Below are 17,519 nucleotides of genomic sequence, written 5' to 3' on the forward strand. Positions count from 1 at the left end.
ATGTAGCACCTCATTGCAAAGGAATACTAAACATACTTTGCTGTGATAACTCGTAGCTGTGTTATGCACCTTCTGAATACAGACAGCATCCAAATTATTAGTGTGTGTTTGTACATGGACGCTATATATACCTGGCTTGCTGCTTTTCTTTAGCAGCTATGCTGTAAATAGCTGGATTTTTAAAATTTTTAATACTTAATTACTCTTTCTAGGGTATGTAGGGTCTTGGATGGAGAGGGTAGAGTTAATATTTAATCCAGACAATTCTGTATTGTAAAGTTGTTTTAACTTCATGCTACAGAAAAGCTTTCCAGACAGCTTGTGCAGTCCTCAGTGTCTGCCTTGCCATCTTGCTTTATGTTAAACATCCTTTGCTTGCTTTATGAATTTTCATTTGGAAAAGTAAAAGCATTTCACAGGTGGGAAGCCAGAATTTTCTGCTTTGTGAGGTACTTCTGATGGTACAAGTACCTGCCTGACTTAGACATTCAGCATAATAAATGTGCTTTTAGAATTCTGTATGTAGCTCTAATGATTTGAATTTTAACCCCTGTAACTCCTGGTTTATATAGAGTTTCTATGCAGGTTAAGATTAATTTTGGTTGTTGAAAGAATGATTATGTATTGCCTTATAGTCCTGTGTCTTTGTAAAGAAATATGCTTTTAATTCCTTAGTATAGCTTAAAACGCTACGTAAAAATGAAGAAGATGGCATTACTTCATTTAATTCTTTAGAGATCATGTAGCTGTTTGTTCAGGTTCTGAATCTTTCTGAAATATTCATCAAACAGACTGTAGGCTGTCCAATACCTCCTTGAAAAATGTTGAAGTAGTTGAGTTTCATTTGTATCATAGAGGGAATGCTATGCACAAACACTTCATTTTTTATTTTTTTTTTTTTTTTAATTGCATATCTCTGTAAAATCCTGGATTCTTTGCCCTAGGAAACCAAACTTCTAGGGCACACATGACACTCCTATTCTTGGGGCAGTGCTTATCCGTGCTTTCAGTAGAAGGAATAGTTTCATTCTTTTCAACATCTGCGGATTCTTGCCACCGAAATCTTTCAGGCTCTAAAGCATAAGTTTTTGCCAACAGTAAGATTAGTTCCTCTACAGCGAGATGGACACCACTTATCAGTGTAGCCTTTGGCCTATATAGCTCAGCTGGGAGTTGGTTGCTGAGGTGATTTAGTAGGTTTCCAATATTTTTATAGTAATTACTAGGTCTTTGACAAGAAGGAGGCAAAGATTTGATAAGGTATACCGTTTCATTTACAAAACTTGCCGTAATAGTGTGTTGTCATGGATAATTAAAAGCAGGCTGTATTAATCTGCCAAAAGTAGATTTTGCTCATTCCTTTTTTCCACTTCTTTACCTGTTAATTAGAAAACTAATTCCTTGGTACTTCAGTCACTGCAGTAGACTTGGAAGGTTCATAATTTTCTCTTCATTAAGCTAATGGCTCCTTTTTAAAAATATGGTAGCAAAAACTATATGAAAAAAATATTAAATCATAATAAGCTTATGTTCATGTTGTGCTGAGATTCGATTTATTTGTCGACACTGAAATTTAGAAGAAGAGTAAAAGCTTTACCGGTTAGTTTAAAAGAAAAAGAAAATCTGCCAGTATAAGCTTTTCCTTCCCATTTAGGGAATAATATTAGCCTATTATTATAGGCTAATAAATCAGAACTGAGCAAGCTTGTGGCAGCTGTTCCTATGCAAATTGAAACCCTGTGTAAAATTGGATCCTTGGAAGGGGTTGGGATCCCTGACGCTTAAGTTGAAAGAATGATAGATTAAAAAGGAAATCTTAACCCTGTAGATTCCCATGGCACTTTAAATGCAATCTTACTCCACATATTAAAAAGAAAATGAATAAATCTAACCGTTTTAGGAAAGCAGGCTGGAAATTTCGTTTTCTCTTTCCCTCTCACCCCAGCTAGTGATTTTGGTTGTGTGATGTGATTTTTAGGCTTGTGAGGTTGGTTATGGAGTTTTTTTGTGTGGTTGGTTTGGGTTTTGTTTTTAATTTTGCTAAGTTTGTGCTTCTCTTTTTCAGAAATCTTTATCCCAAATTTGCATCACCCTGGGCATCATCACCTTGTCGACCTCAAGACATAGGTAATAGAGAAATAACTATTTAATTCAATATTAATATTTGCAAATTCTATTCATTTACATGTCTTAATAGTTTCATCAATTCCGATTCTTTTTTAGACTTCCATGTTCCATCTGAATACTTAACTAACATTCACATTAGGGATAAGGTGAGTACGTGTGTATGTGTGTATTTTTCGTTAATTTATTATAGTAATTTTCTAGATTTTCTTCTGGATAGGTAATGGTCAAAATCAGTGCAGGATGTCCTCAATCTTTTGGGGGACGGTGGTGCATTAACCAGCTAGTTGGACACATCTGGAAAAAGGTTCTATTTTTTCCACCTTAGAAAAAGAAAGGGAAGACAAAACTGAGAATGGGCATGGTTAGCAAAAGAGCACATTATGTTTTTAGGAGCTTGCCCTTCATGCGAAGCAGAAGTTTTTTACAGTCCACATACTGTAATATTCAAATGGCATATTAAATTGAGATATTTGTAGAGATGAGGTCGGAATTGTGGTTCAAGACATTCTCACATTTATCTGTTGCATTCCATATCTACACGAATAGGGATTTTTTTGATAGATGTTTCCTTTCAGCTGTTGCAGTTCTGTAAGAGTGATCATTGAGAAATATTGTAAGAAATTTTAGTTATGTTACTTAATAGCGTTTGAAGTGGGAAAATGTGAGTAAATGTTGGTGGTTGTTTTGTTAAATAAAAAGTAGCTGAGGATACACAAAGGCAGAAAATTCTGTCTTGCCGATTCGTTACTTCTGTTTATTTTTCTATTGTATCCTTTAAGTTGCAGAGGTTAACTAAAAGTGAAGAAAAATGGATTGGTTTGATAATTATTACTCTTGTTATATTAGAGTGTCATTTGCAACACATTTAGGATGGAAGCACATTCTGGATGTATCCTTATGTTATTTAAGTGGGATAATATGTCTTAAAACATTTATCTATTGTGATTTTTCATCCTCATTTTCTTCAATCTTTTGCAGCTGGCTGCAATAAAACTTGGCCGATATGGAGAAGATCTCCTGTTTTATCTCTATTACATGAATGGAGGAGATGTATTACAGCTATTAGCAGCAGTAGAGCTGTACGTTCAAACTATTTTGTCAGTCTTTTATGATTTAATCTGTTGCAGTAAAGAAGTAGTAGATGTAAAAAAAAACCCAAACCCAACAAGTTAGAAACTGAAAACAGAAGCTTAGTCAATCTAAAGCTGGAAACCTTTTTTTAAATACCTCCTCCAACCTTGGTTCAATTTTGTACTTTTCTTTTTTTTTTCATTCATATAGTAGAAATCAAAAGCCTGTCTTGTGAATTTTGCATTATTATGAAGCACTGTGAAAAAGTGGCGGGTGCTAGTCATTATTAAGCATGTAACTTAACTATCTTGAACAAAACAAAAAACCAGGAAATAGTCATATGAGTTAGTGGTTTGAACCTACCAGACTTCTTAAAGTTTCGTATGTGATTAGTTTAAGGTGTAATAATTCTATGGAAGAGGTATGAGATCACAGGTATAACTATGTCTTAAAAAGGTTTGTTTACTTTTGAATATATTGTACAATTTTAATTGAAACCCTTAAAATTTTTGTTTATTAAGTCACATTCAGATAACTAACACTAAAAATTATTTTTCCTTCCTATTGAAAATTAAAGATTTAACCGGGATTGGAGATACCACAAAGAAGAACGAGTATGGATCACCAGGGCACCCGGCATGGAGCCAACAATGAAAACCAATACGTACGAGAGGGGAACATATTACTTCTTTGACTGTCTTAACTGGAGGAAAGTAGCTAAGGTATCTCTTTCCCCTTGTGCAGATTTTTTAAGTCTGTCAACCATGTATTTTTAGAAGGACAAAAGTAAAACTCAACCTCCTCCCCCCCCCCCCCCCCAGTCTCAAGTGTTTTAGCCTTCTGTTGTTTAAGTTCACTATCTTAATTTCTGATGTGTGAGGGAATAAAGATATCCTAAAACACTGGCTTCCTTGTGGGAAAGGAGGAGCTGTCTCTCTGTTTCCAGTTTTCTTTGGGACGTACAAGGACTTAGAACTTCTATTATAAGTTTTGTTACAATCAAAAGCTTTTTTTTTTTTTCTTTTCCCCCCAAGTACAGAATTATAGAATAGAAAGCATTAATTTAGAAATTGTGCTTGTGAGTATTTCATTATTTTGCTTTAGAAAATTAAATAGGGAGCCACCGTATCTCACTTTGGAATTAAAAATGGGGGTGAGATGAGTGGGAGGAGTATTGTTGTAGTTTTTCAGGTACTTTCCTTGAGCATATTGCAGGCCTTCTGTGCTCTGTTGTTTAATGTCAGAGTATTTTGAAATAAATCACTTCTTTTAGGGAGGAGTCATGTTTTCATGATACTTGTTTTCTGTATTCTAGGCCAAGAGGCATTAAAAAAATCTACAGTCTTCCCTTCAAACTTTGCATAATCTAGTTGTTCCTTTCTGTCCGTAAATACTGTCAGTAATGTTCACCTTTACTTGTTAGCTGAAGAAATGTATAGCATTATGCTTTGTTTACTCCACCACCCCAAAAATAATTAATTTCCAGTATCTTCCAACTTCTAAGACCATCCAACTTCCAATTCTAGCTTCCAGCTTTTAAGACCGTATCATACAATGTCTTTTGCTGGCTGGATTGTGATTTCTTTTCCCCGCTAAAGCAAAGATTTTTGTAGTGCCAGAACACTAGCTGAGTACATCAGAAGTGCTAACATTCACTACCTGGCAAGAGGTGTGCTCTTTTGAAATCAGCTACTGGACAAGGTGATGCCTTCAGCTTCAGCTGGAGCTGAAAAAACATGCATTCACATAATACACGTATACATAGAAAATTTCACCTACCTAGAGTCTTTTTGAGGTAAACAGTTTGTCAAGAATCTCTTTCCCCATTGAAGTTTAGCTACATGAGATCTTATGGACGTGGCATGATTTTGCTTCAAGTTTTAGCTGACATGTTGGATTCGTCAATGAGAGAGGAACATAGAACTTCCATATCAGACCTTCTGTAGGTCACAGGAATATCACACTCCCGTTTTTCTCTACAAAAGCACTTAACAGATCAGACCAGATTAATCTTGAAGCTTGGAACTCACAGATGTGATTTCAGCATGTCAGAACTATATTTTGTGGTTCCACATCCTTAGGTGTTTCATCAGAAATCTTGTCACCTGGAGCCCAACTCTTGAATTTTTTTCTGAATAGGCATTTTATTTCTGGGAGCAAGTTGCATCTATACACTTGGAGATTGTGAAATATTGCATTAAATAGTTACATGTCTGTTGATGTGTTTTTAAACATCAGCTTTAAATTAAAGGGAATAAAATTCAGTGTTCTTCCCTCTGTATATTGAGGTTTGCTGTCATCTAGAGATTAACTGGATATAATACTCTTCTTTCTTCCTCTCTCCCCCAGTAAGTTTGCTTAGTCTGTGCAAGCTCCCCTCAGAAATTAACATTTTAGTTGACCCAAATGATATGGGAGGTTATTCAGTCCATTTGCATGCGTGACTCATTGCCTCTGCTGCCTTTGTGACCATAAGGACCAAGATTTTGTAACTGAAGTTTTTAATGGCAAGCCCAACTTGGATGGCTTTTCATAAATGCAAGGTAATTCCAAAACTTCAAAGCAAAAGCATTGCTCCCCTCAAAAAAACCAAAAGAAACCCAAAACAAAAGGAAAGTTTTAATTTGTTGCTTGGTATACTTCCTTAGGTTTCCCAAGACACTGTTTAAAGCTACTTTATTATTACGTAAGATCATCAGAGGGAAAGTAATTACCTTTTGAAAGGATAAATTTCTTCTTCAGAGTCGACTGAATATGTTCTATTTATTTATGAGCAATAAGAGCCTCATGTAGGTTCATATATCAATGGAATTGATTCTTTTACCCTATGCGGAAACACATTTCTTTTACTAAGAGGAAATGGTGCCCATTGTATAAGGATAGTAACCTCTTTAGTGTCTCCTTTTTTTCTACCTGTAGTAAATGTATGAAGTTGCTACTTGGTGCTTAAGCATTACTTTTGAAGACAGTATTATCTCTATTTGGAGTCCTGAGTGTTGTCCTGAAATTCAGTATCCAGTACTTGAGTTGCTAATTAGCACACTAGATCCTTCCTCTTAAAGAGTAGAGCTGGCTTCACCTATTAGGCATTCCTGAAACTACTGTGGTGAGAGAGATAGATAGATGATTGAGATGAATCACTACTATTCTCCGAATGATTTTGCCCAAGAGCTACACCGATTCTCTTCCTTTTACTTTGCATCCTGAAATTAATTGCCCCAACATTAAGAAGCAGTTAATAACTAGTATGGAGACGGATAGTATTTTCTAAAGTTTTGCACCTGCAGCAGTAAGTTAACAAAGAACGTGATTCCCCCCTCCCTGGTGTCCATAGGAAGAGAGAATTTCTTTTAGGCTTGTGTAGTTCTTACTGTAAAAATTGGAACTGGAGAATTATTTTAAAATTTGTATTTAATTTTATTTTGGTGCAGAATACAGCAGGAAGCTAGAGATGGATTTGGGGAAAAATTGCTATTTTGTTACATGGGAAAGGAATAGCTTGCTAGAAATCATTCTGTGACCTTTCCATGTTTGATACATAAATAAGAACTTAGATGTATACCAGGTGTGATCTTGGCTTTGAATAGGAATGTTGTTACCTCTGATACTAATTTCCGGAGTTGATATTTCCTTGGAGGAAGACTAACAAAGACTTACCATAACAAGAATGGCAGTATTTCATAACTCTGTGTTGCATGAAAGCAAAGAAAAGTGTGGCCAAGTAGTTTTATCAAACAAATGCAGAAGCTTTAGTTAATGTTTCAGGAAGTTAAAAATATAAGAGGCTGTGAGAAAAAGCCTTCTGATAAATTGCAGTCTCTTGCTATAGCTGCTGCATTATTACTGAATGCTGAGAATATCAGTTCCTTAGAAGGCTGCAGTAGTAATTTTTGCTAAACAGTTTCATTAGCCCTTTCTTGAAGCAGTCAGCCAAGAATTATTTCTAGTAAATTACTGTCTCTTACATGTATAAATTCAATTGTTTTTCACAGTACTTTATAAACTGGTCGGTTCTAGTGTATATGCTCAAATACAGGCAGCACATATTTTAATGTGTTGTGCTTTGCAGACATGGTGCATTATGAGCTTATGTATTTATTGTACCTATTTTAAATTATACTGCATTTCAATAGGTACTGAAATACAACTTTCTACTTTGGATGATATGACTAAATTTTAAGACTACGTTTGTAAAAAACGTACACCAGACATGATCTAACAGATTTCTTGATGCTGTCCTGGATTGGTTTTAACAAAGCCCAGTAGACAGAATGACTTCAAGAAAACATTAAATAATTAATTTATCTTTTTTATTAAGCTGTAGGCTCTATTTTTATATTCCTAATCGATAATAGACTGAAGAAGGAAATGCAGTTTAACAGCTGAGTAATGAGAGTTCCTAAACTATTAGGAAATAAAATCAAATTAATTTTATGTTGATATATGGTAGTAAATAGTGAAAAAAATATGAATCACAGTAAATGTAAAATTCACTTTAAATGCAAAACAAAATGCAGGAAAATGCTGATTACAGATATATGGTTTTTCATCCTAGGGCACGTGGAAAGTACAGTATGGTTAAAGACACTTTGGTTTTTCACTGAGGATTGGGCTATGTATTTTGCTGCTGTTGAGGAGACATGAGAGAGGAAGGGAAGTTGACACCAAAAATGCTTTCTACAATTGCATATTTATTGAAATCCTCATTTAAATTGCCTGAAGTAATCTGTCTGGAATTTCTCCTTTGAAAAGTAAGGAGAATTAATCCCATCTAAGGGACAAGAATATAAAACCCTTTTACTTTGATTTTTGTAGTTACAAAACATGGAATTCTTTGTGGGAGGGCAGGTTATATTTCCAAGCGTTTATTTGCTTGTAAGGGTTGTTGCCTATATTAAATTACTCCCTACCCTTCTAAGATCAATATTCATTGACATACTTCTATAATAGCTAGAATGTTAAATCTGTTCCTCTGATAGGGATGTGCCATAGCATTTTAATTCAGCACATAATTTAAATCTGGGTCTTTGCATCTATCTTTAAGCCAATATAAATGCTGTTTTTTCAGTTCCATTTGGAATTTTTGAGCTAGCCATGAGATTTCTACCATCTCCTTTGATGGACTTTACACAGTCCAGAATATAGCGTCCTCAGGACACTTCCTATTCTGCTAACTTTTTGTTTTGTTTTACTCTATTAATGCTATGGATTATCTTCAGCAATTCTCTTATATCTCTAGTATTCTTGCCTATTGTTATTTCTACATGTGCAGGCTGATGTAACTTTACCATCAAAATAAGTTTTCAGGATGACATGAGAAGTGATGGATTTCTTTGCATAGAACAATTCATTTAGTGTCGCATGTGTGCTCTGAGTCTCCACACACATTTAGTATTCATTATTCTTGCTTAATATAAGGTATTTAATTTTCAATAATTATTTCCATGTAGAAAATAAAACAATTTAACAGATGTTTGTCAATGATAAATGGCACTTTTTTTTTTTTTCCCCCCACATTTTATTTGTATCTGTTTATATTAAAAAATATCAGTGCTACTGTTTACATCCTAAACCACAGTGGCCACTGGAATCAAAAGCAAAACAATAAACTATATCTGTAATATAAGTATTTTTCTACATGTAATAAATAATTGCCTTTTAGTCTTCAAAAATTTGGTCAATGAGTTCTTTTTTTGGTATTGTCATATATAACTTGAGGTGTCCTCATACACTACTGAATATTGGACTTGAGCATTGCTGTCACTGGGATGCAAAACAAGATCAGTCTGTTTTAAGCCTGTTTACTTTGAAAATCGATGACAGTTTGAAGTACAAACTCCCATCTAAAGGAAACTTGGTAGGGAATGCTATTGCTCCTTCTAAATGAGGGGCTTCCGGTTTGTGGCACACAAGGGCTGCCCAAGCTCCTGAGAATTTCTTTCAGACGCACACCTTGTTCGCAGCTACTACTGCCAATAGAGGCACGCTACCATCTCAAGTTTGGAAAGCCCTTTTTAGGTTACTGATACTGTCTTAGCAGTTTAAGTAGCCATTTTCCATGGATAATTTTGAAGACATTTCAGAGCATGTGGAGGTCCAGGTAACTGATTGAAGCTGACCATAGATTGATAGTTATCTGCAGATCCTTCCACGATTATGTGCAGAATGGAAACTTTGAAGGTCATGAGTGGGCGAGGAGTTTGAGTGGTATTTTTTTCTATTGTAAAATTACTTCAGAATTGGTGAAGACCCACCCAACCTAAACCAGCATCTCTTCAGTATCGGCACATATGTGTGTGTGTCTGCGCAGAAAGGGAGAATACACCAACTGGCACATGGTGTTAATTAGGAATGCCAAAAACACTTGACTTGTATGTATAACCTAAAGAAGCCCAAACAGACAAGACAGACAAACCCACCACTGAAATGAAAGAACACACCCAAAAAACCACCAACTAACTAAAATACCCCTTGGTTGCAGTAGAGAGTGGGGAGCCGGAATAGAAGCAGATGTGCAGCACTTCAGTGCAGATGGCTGTAACCTCACAGGGTTTTGTTAGGTTTTTCCAGGTTTAGGGACAGTATTCTCTGAGGAATGCAGACTTACTGAATAATTAGCATTTCCCCTACTTTGTTTCCTTACCATACTGAATGTTCTCTTGATGCTAGATGGGCCTTGTTTTGCCTTAGTGAAGAATGATCGGAGACTTGGATTTCCTAGATTTTATTTTGGGTCTTGCCTTGACTTTGTCTTTAATTTGTTTTGGCTACTTGCAAAACTGAAATATTTCACTGTTAAATCACTTCTTAAATAGTCTATTCACTACTCTTAGTGTTTTCATCTCTATATAGAAATAGGTAAGCTTGCTTTGCAGATACAGATGATGTTCTGCTGAGGTTCTCCACTGGGTTGGGCAAAATAGTGTGCATGCCCAAGGTAGCTGTTGTTGAATTGCCAAGATGTACCCTTGATGGACAATTCTGAAACTTCTGCTTACTCTGTTACTTGAATGAAGATAAAATCGGGATGAGACAGTTAAACTTCTGAAATGATCTGAGAAATACAAGATTTCAGCAAATCATTGTATGTTCTTGCATGAATGAAGTAACAAGCACCAAATGCCAAAGTGCATTAATTAGGGTTGTGTGCACGAATCAAGGTCACAGGGTGGAAGCTGCTCTTTTCACTATAAGAATTGGGATGCATTTAGACATCAGGGATGGTTACAAACCATTTTGTAGTAGCTGCCGTAGTCAGAGTAAGAATTCCTACTGGATCACTCAAATGATTTAAAATTGCGCAAACCAGATGCTCTCAAACAAAAGTCAGGTGATTGTGCTGGTGAGACAGTAAAGCTGCTTATTTACCAAGTGGTAGCTTGTGTGACATCCAAGTACATGGGTAAAGGTTTTTATTCTGGCTGTTCATAAAACACAGAAAATTTCTCATGAAAGATCTTGGCAAAGTGTGATACAGGAGCAATTTGCTCAGGATGTAGCTCTTTGGGTGAGTCTGAACCATCCTATCTGAGTATGAAATGTGGTGGAATATTTTCTTAAAATTCTGGCTTAAGTAGGTCTCAGTACTTCGCGTCTAGCATTTTAGATAGAGTTTCCCAAGGAGAAACCTAGCTAGTTTAACTTACAGTTGGGTCTGATAGTATGCCACGAAATAGTCCTAAACTTCAGGTCTTCTGAAATAAGTCTCTGTATGTCTGATATGTTGAAAGACAGAAGCTTCCGTTCGTAATTCAGCTCATGCTATGATCATGTGTTTGTTTTCTGTGTATGCATATTTTATAATTGTTTGAGATCATAACTAGGGTTTTGAGACTAATGTAGCATGGAAAAGAATAGGAGAACCTACATGTTATGAGTATGATGGCTTAGGATATTGATGACTTTCTGCTTAAAATATCGAATCTGAGACAGCAAAATCATGTGTTTCTACCTTAAGATAAGTTAGGACTTGACATCTTCTGTGTTTGTGCTTTTCAAGTGTGGCTGGTAGAAAGACCAGGTCTCACCACCTAAATGACAGGTTGTTTGATTCAGTTTTTTTTTTCTTTTTATTTTAATTGTAGGAGTTCCATCTGGAATATGACAAATTAGAAGAAAGGCCTCATCTGCCATCAACCTTCAACTACAACCCTGCTCAGCAAGCCTTCTAAAGACTTCCCTTTTCTTGGGGTATGGCTGTCTCAGCACAATACTCAACATAACTGCAGAACTGATGTGGCTCAGGCATCCTGGTTTTAATTCCTTGAGGATCTGGCAATTGGCTCATGCGAAGGGTCACCATTTGAGGTCCTGCCTTACTACTTATGTGCTGCCCAACAACTAAATTTGTAATTGTTTTTCTTTAGTTTGAGCAGGGTCTGAATTTTTGGTTTTGTTTTATTTTTTGCCAGCAGACAAGCTTGGGTCTGTAAAGACAAGCGAGTACACTGACAAAAGTTTACCACTTAGTTTTCCAAAATGTAAAAACAAAAAAAAAGAAAAAAGACAAAAAATTAGACAACAAAATTTGCATTGTTCATTGTAGCACTATTGGTAATAAAAAATGTTTGTGCATTTTTATGTGAAGATCCTTCTCGTATTTCATTTGGAAAGATGAGCAAGGTTTGCTTCCTTCATTTTACTTCCCCTTCTGTTTTTGAAAGGCAGTTTTCGCCAAGCTTAATGCAAGAATATCTGACTGTTTAGAAGAAAGATATTGCCACAGTCTCTGGTTAGTTTCCAGAGTTGTGTATTACTGAGCTTCATCTTTCCAGAATGAGCAAAACACTGTCCAGTCTTTGTTACGATTTTGTAATAAATGTGTACATTTTTTTTAAATTTTTGGACATCACATGAATAAAGGTATGTATGTACGAATGTGTATATATTATATATATGACATCTATTTTGGAAAATGTTTGCCCTGCTGTACCTCATTTTTAGGAGGTGTGCATGGATGCAATATATGAAAACGGGACATTCTGGAACTGCTGGTCAGGGGACTTCTTTGTCGCCCTGTGCACTAAAGGGCCAGATTTTCAGCAGCCAAGGACATCCATACCCAAGTGAATGTGATGGGACTTAAAGAAGTGAACTGAGACAATTCACTCTGGCTGTTTGAACAGCAGCGTTTCATAGGAAGAGAAAAAAAAAAAAAGATCAATCTTGTATTTTCTGACCACATAAAGGCTTCTTCTCTTTGTAATAAAGTAGAAAAGCTCTCCTCACTGCAGTGTTGACTTTGATTTGAGATTGTGAAATTATTTCTTCAACAATGAAAAATGGAAAAAAACAAAAGTTGAAGTATTAAAACTATCGAGCTGTACAGTGGTTAAGACACTTGAAGAGTCTTTTTGCTGCTGACAAGTAAATTTATGAGAGGTTTATATTCTTTTCCACAGTAAAGCTTCCACAGCCAAAAAGTTTGGTTAACCTTGGTTTCAGATCCCTTCTCTTATAACAGCAGATAGCAAATCATTTTTAGAAAGGTGGGTGGGGAACATCTCAAATGATAAAGATGCTTCAAGAATTCATCACAAAAGGAACACTTGGAAGAAACTTGGTTTAGAACTGATCGTAGCTTAGTTCCAGGTTGGTATTTTCCCACTTAACCCAGAAATACATTTCATTTGATGATCACTACTACTTGAACCTCTGGATGCAAACAAACATGAATATATACTGATTCTGAAAATTGTAACTGTTCTCTAGAGGGGAGGAATTAAAACCTGAGCCGTTTGGCTAGTTTCCTTTTTCTTGATGCTACTGCCACTTGCCTCTAGTGCTGCAAACCATTTCAAAATACCTGAAATGACCAAAGCAAGAAAAGACAGCAAATCAAGTTACTGAATTGTGGGGGTTTATTTTTTAGGTTTTGACCTGGTTTTCTATGTAGTGCAAAACCAGCTCATTGGCATGTATTGAATTATACTTGGAAATTGGACCATTAATGGCATTGCTGTGGCTCTGTTTCAACTGTATTGCAATTTCAAATTCTACACTTTTTTTTATATCTATTTTAAGATGAGAGACATAAAAATGTAAGCGTGTTGATTATGGGGGTTTTTATTATTAAAGCCCACTGCTTTCAGAACTTGAAAGAAGAGGATGGTTATAATTGAGGTGATGGCTAAAAGAGTTGAAAAAGGTGGTGGCTTTTTCTATTTGTCCTTTTGTTTGGTTTTTTTTTTAACTCCTTTTCCTTTTTTTCTCCTTTTCTAATCCTCCTGCCTTTTTTCTCCTTCATTTTTTCTCCTCCCTTTATTCTCCTTTTCTCTTTCTCAAATCAGAGCAGATACAAATGTATATTTGACTGTTCAAACATAAATCTATACATTTTAAAAATGATAACTTTCTAAAAGCATCTTGCTCACTCCACAATTAATGTTACATTTCTTACTGCCAAAGGTCCAATGTGATCTTTGCTTTTTTTTTTTTTGAAAGGATTCCTAAAATGATGTTTACACCTTCAAAATAAATATGATTATTTCTTCTTCTGTGGGCTTAGGGTTTTTTAATGTAGTTTTTTGCCTGCATAGCCAATCTCATGGAAATGAACGACAGATATGGTAAACAGAGCAAGATAAGATGCCCTTTTTCATGTAACTTACACTACTAAATACCTATGGTACTTTAAAAACAAGCTGGAATTTGGAATCTAAGTTCTCCAAAAGGTTACTTTGACGATACAGTTGTATTCAGCTGCATGATACTTCAAAAATGCAAGATGCTTGATTTTAGCAAACTTCTCACCTGTGAGCAAGGAGCTGGGGCCTTGCTCCTTCCAAGGGGAAGAACACTCTGGCTGTCATTTGTCGATTAAATAAGTGTATATGGAGACTTTAAAATCTGTGACGTAATTTCATGTTACACTCTGGGTTGAAGCAGGAGAGAGGTTTAAACAGAAAACCAGGTATAAAATGGGAAACACTTCTTAGCTGATACCACAGTAATAAAAAGAAAAGAAAACCCATACTGCCTTTTATTTTTTGAGAGGAAGAAAACCTCAGGCTTCATTGGCAACTGAATTGACCTGAAGAGTTTCAGCACTGTTGATTAAGGTCTGAGGCTTATTTTAGGTTTTTACATTCCACTAAAGCTATTAATAAGGGGAGAGAACAAAATGTTATTTTAAGAATACATTTATTTGAGATGGGTTCTTTCCCCATAATTACAGCATTGTACAACAATATGCGAGGTAAGTTCTGAGTAGTTAACTCGGTGTTCTTGGAAACAAGTAGAAGTATTCCTATTTCTGGCCTAATTAACACACTCTCATAGTTATTGCTCCTTATTGTGTGTTTGTTTATCAATCTTTATTGAGTAGCTAGCTCCACTTTCTCTGGCAATCCACTGCCCTGAATTTTCAGGGTTACAGTGGGTTTTACCCACTTGATTATACCCCAGTACTGCAGAAAGCACTTGCAGTTATTTTAACAGTATTACTTAAATCATCCTGTTTGTGGGGAAAATCAAGGGTACCAGGGGGTCATGGAGGAAGGCAGTCAGGACACTCCACGTGGGTGTTTAAAAATGAACAAACAAAAAATCACCCAGGACAACCTCCTCTGCCTTACTACCTGGTGTCACAAATACTTAAGCATGTGAAAACCTTCATAGGCTTGGTTAATCTAATTGAAGGCCCAATTAATCCAGGGAAGCCTGCAGATACTCACATGGATGGAACTGTTTTGCACGTGACTGACTCCGTTCAAGTGTCGGCTGCGTGTGTCAGGATTGATGACGGACCACACCACTCTTTCACGGACATGCATCTATACAGCACAAAGAGGTATAATCATATCACTTTGCTGTTGGCCACGTCTGAAATCCTCTCTGTCCCTAAGCCAGTATTTTTTGTACTTTTCTGTTTCAATTTTACAGTTTCTATGAAAAAAAAATACTGAGAATGTACCCAAAATAAGAACTGTATTGTAGTCAAATGTGAAATTGTGTGCAGAGTGCTGAGAGGCTCTTTCTGTTGACACTAAAAAGACCAGAAACTACCTTTGGCATGACTTAAACAGCACTGGAAATCATAGAGATCTATGGGGCAGTCAGCTTTGTCCTGCACAGGTCAGAGGTGGCCATGGCTATTGAAGAAGGGTGTTTGGTTTCTAAATAACATTGTTTCAAAGATATTTTAATTATTTTTTTTTTTATTAATTCCCTGTAACTTGAGATTGAAAGTACTTCCATAGCTGGATGTTGACTGAAACAAGAAGGAAAATTTGATTGCTATCTGTCACACTCAAGAGGAGCTTCTAAATTCACAGTGTCATCCTAAGCATGAGGTAGCTAGACAGTTCTTTTGAGTTAAGAGCCTAAATATAACAATTGCTTCTATTAAAGCCAGATTTCTGAGTGTGCTTAGTTTTCAATTGCCATTCCCTTTCATTGTGTTCCTTAAAATTTGCTGCTGCTTAAAAATTACGCTGGAGAAGTTGAATTCTGGTAAAGCATGCTGTTTGGGCTAAGCAGTTAGTCTGAATTGACAGACTAAATGCTTAGTGGGATTTTTCCTATGGTATGAGAAATAAAATGGTGTAGCTGTTTTCATTTCTCTCCTCTCTGTTCTCGTTTCCATAAATGTGAAAGCTTCTAGTAAGTTTAAAAGACCAGAGGAAATGCAGCTGCATGACTTGTTTTGGAATTGCGGATTGAATTACTTTGGTAGTTTACCTTGTAAAACCACTTTACTGTTGAGTTGAACTTTACTTTTTTGAATGTAATGTTAAAGCACATCAAGCATAGTTCTTAATAGTTTTTAGTTTTTAATATTACTTGAATAATACAGTAGTTTTTAATATGATTGATTCAACCCACTCCAGAACTAGCAGTGCTAACCGAGCTTGTATATTATTTTCCTAGACTTTGGTTTATCATTTGCATTTCATATTCCCTTGGTCTTAACATGCCGATACTGGATGTGGGGATACGTCACAATTTTCCTGCTGAAACTGACAAAAAAATTTTCTGCAAAACCACTTTTTTGAGCTCCCTCTGGCTTAATAAACAATCCAGTGAAGTAGCCAATTTTCACCACTGCACCATCCTGCATCACCTGTGGAACAGTCCTGATGAGGAGCGAAGGAAAGGGAAGGGAAAGCAGGCACCCAGAGCTGCTCGGTCTGCTGCAGACGTCGATGTCATTCTGTGGAAACTCTTCAGCTTCGCTACAGTTCTCCTTTTGGACAAAAGGGCAGGTTTGGTTGTTCCTCTGTCCCTAGGTGTGTTTCTACCAGCCAGCTCTCTCTCACTGTGAAGACCAATTTGCTTTCTGGCAGGCATCATAGTATTGTTCTAAAAAGGCATTTTCTTACTTTATATGTATACATTTGCTATTGGAAAAGGCACTCTCATGGAAGACAGTGCGAGGCAGCTCCACAAAGAACATCACAAGGACCATTACTAGACTTCTGCGAGGAAACGGGGACTTGTGAGCCTATTCATGTCAGGGGTGCCAGACACCACCAACAGGCTGTCCAGCCTCAAGGTACACGATTGAGGAGGAGGCATCCTTGCCATCCAAGCTGCCTTCAGGTGGGTGATCAGCAGTTCGCAACAGATAAGCCTGCCCCTTGGTCACGGGTAAAGAGTGAGCCTGAAAAAGCAGGTAGTAACCTGTTGTCCTCCTTCACTGGGGCATTTAACATCACATTGGCTGCTCCTGATGCAGCCTGTGGTCATGGAGCCTACGTCCTGACTCCTGCCCTCGACAGGTGACAGCAGTGCTAAAACCTTCACAACAGGCCCCAGAGCACCCAGCTCTGACAAATCGAGCATTGATGATAATTTTTCTCTTCCAACTGATTCAAACAGCCTTTGAGTCATGACCGAGTTATCTGTGCAGAACTTCAAAACCAATGAGATTACCCAGTGAATGTTAAAATCCATCCTCAGTTAAAATACAGCCTCAGCATCTCCTCTGACTATGGATGATGTAGGGGTTGGATGCATGCAGGAGGACGAACTCTCAAGGTTACTGTGTCACCCAGCGAGCTGTTGCGTTAATTTTCGGCTGACAGCACTTTGTGTACAGGGGACAGCAAGGAATTGAACCAAGTACCGAACACCAGCTGTTCAGAAGGTAAGAAAAAGGAGAAGTCAGCCCATCTAGACAGGGAAAGCAGGGCTGGAGCTTTCCATCAGGTGTCAGGCAACAAATCTACCTGATTAAAAATTCATTGTTTATAATATGAAATTTCTACACAGCGAGCCCCAGCATCAGAGACTGCCATCACCACAGCGCTGGCAGCAAAGCCTGACTAATGGGAATGGATGCACAGAGCCGATGACTAACCAAGACGAGTTCAGTTTCT

The 17,519-nt window shown here is 36.9% G+C and overlaps 1 protein-coding gene across 3 annotated transcripts in view; it reads left to right on the forward strand.

Annotated features, from left to right (window-relative positions):
* The window catches only part of CNOT2 (CCR4-NOT transcription complex subunit 2), a 92,530-nt gene extending 80,104 nt beyond the window's left edge, over window positions 1–12,426 (forward strand). For 2 of the 3 annotated variants that reach the window (XM_030478234.1, XM_030478236.1), the window contains 5 exons: window positions 2,066–2,127; window positions 2,224–2,273; window positions 3,106–3,206; window positions 3,776–3,920; window positions 11,283–12,425. In XM_030478234.1, coding sequence (XP_030334094.1) covers window positions 2,066–2,127; window positions 2,224–2,273; window positions 3,106–3,206; window positions 3,776–3,920; window positions 11,283–11,369 — 445 coding nt within the window. In that variant the 3' untranslated portion in view covers window positions 11,370–12,425. Of the gene's footprint in view, window positions 1–2,065; window positions 2,128–2,223; window positions 2,274–3,105; window positions 3,207–3,775; window positions 3,921–11,282 lie in introns of all 3 variants that reach the window. The other variant, XM_030478235.1, reaches the window with a different exon arrangement.
* The last annotated feature ends 5,093 nt before the right edge of the window (window positions 12,427–17,519 follow it).

Source organism: Strigops habroptila, chromosome 3, assembly GCF_004027225.2.
Source record: "Strigops habroptila isolate Jane chromosome 3, bStrHab1.2.pri, whole genome shotgun sequence".
NCBI classification, from domain to species: domain Eukaryota; kingdom Metazoa; phylum Chordata; class Aves; order Psittaciformes; family Psittacidae; genus Strigops; species Strigops habroptila.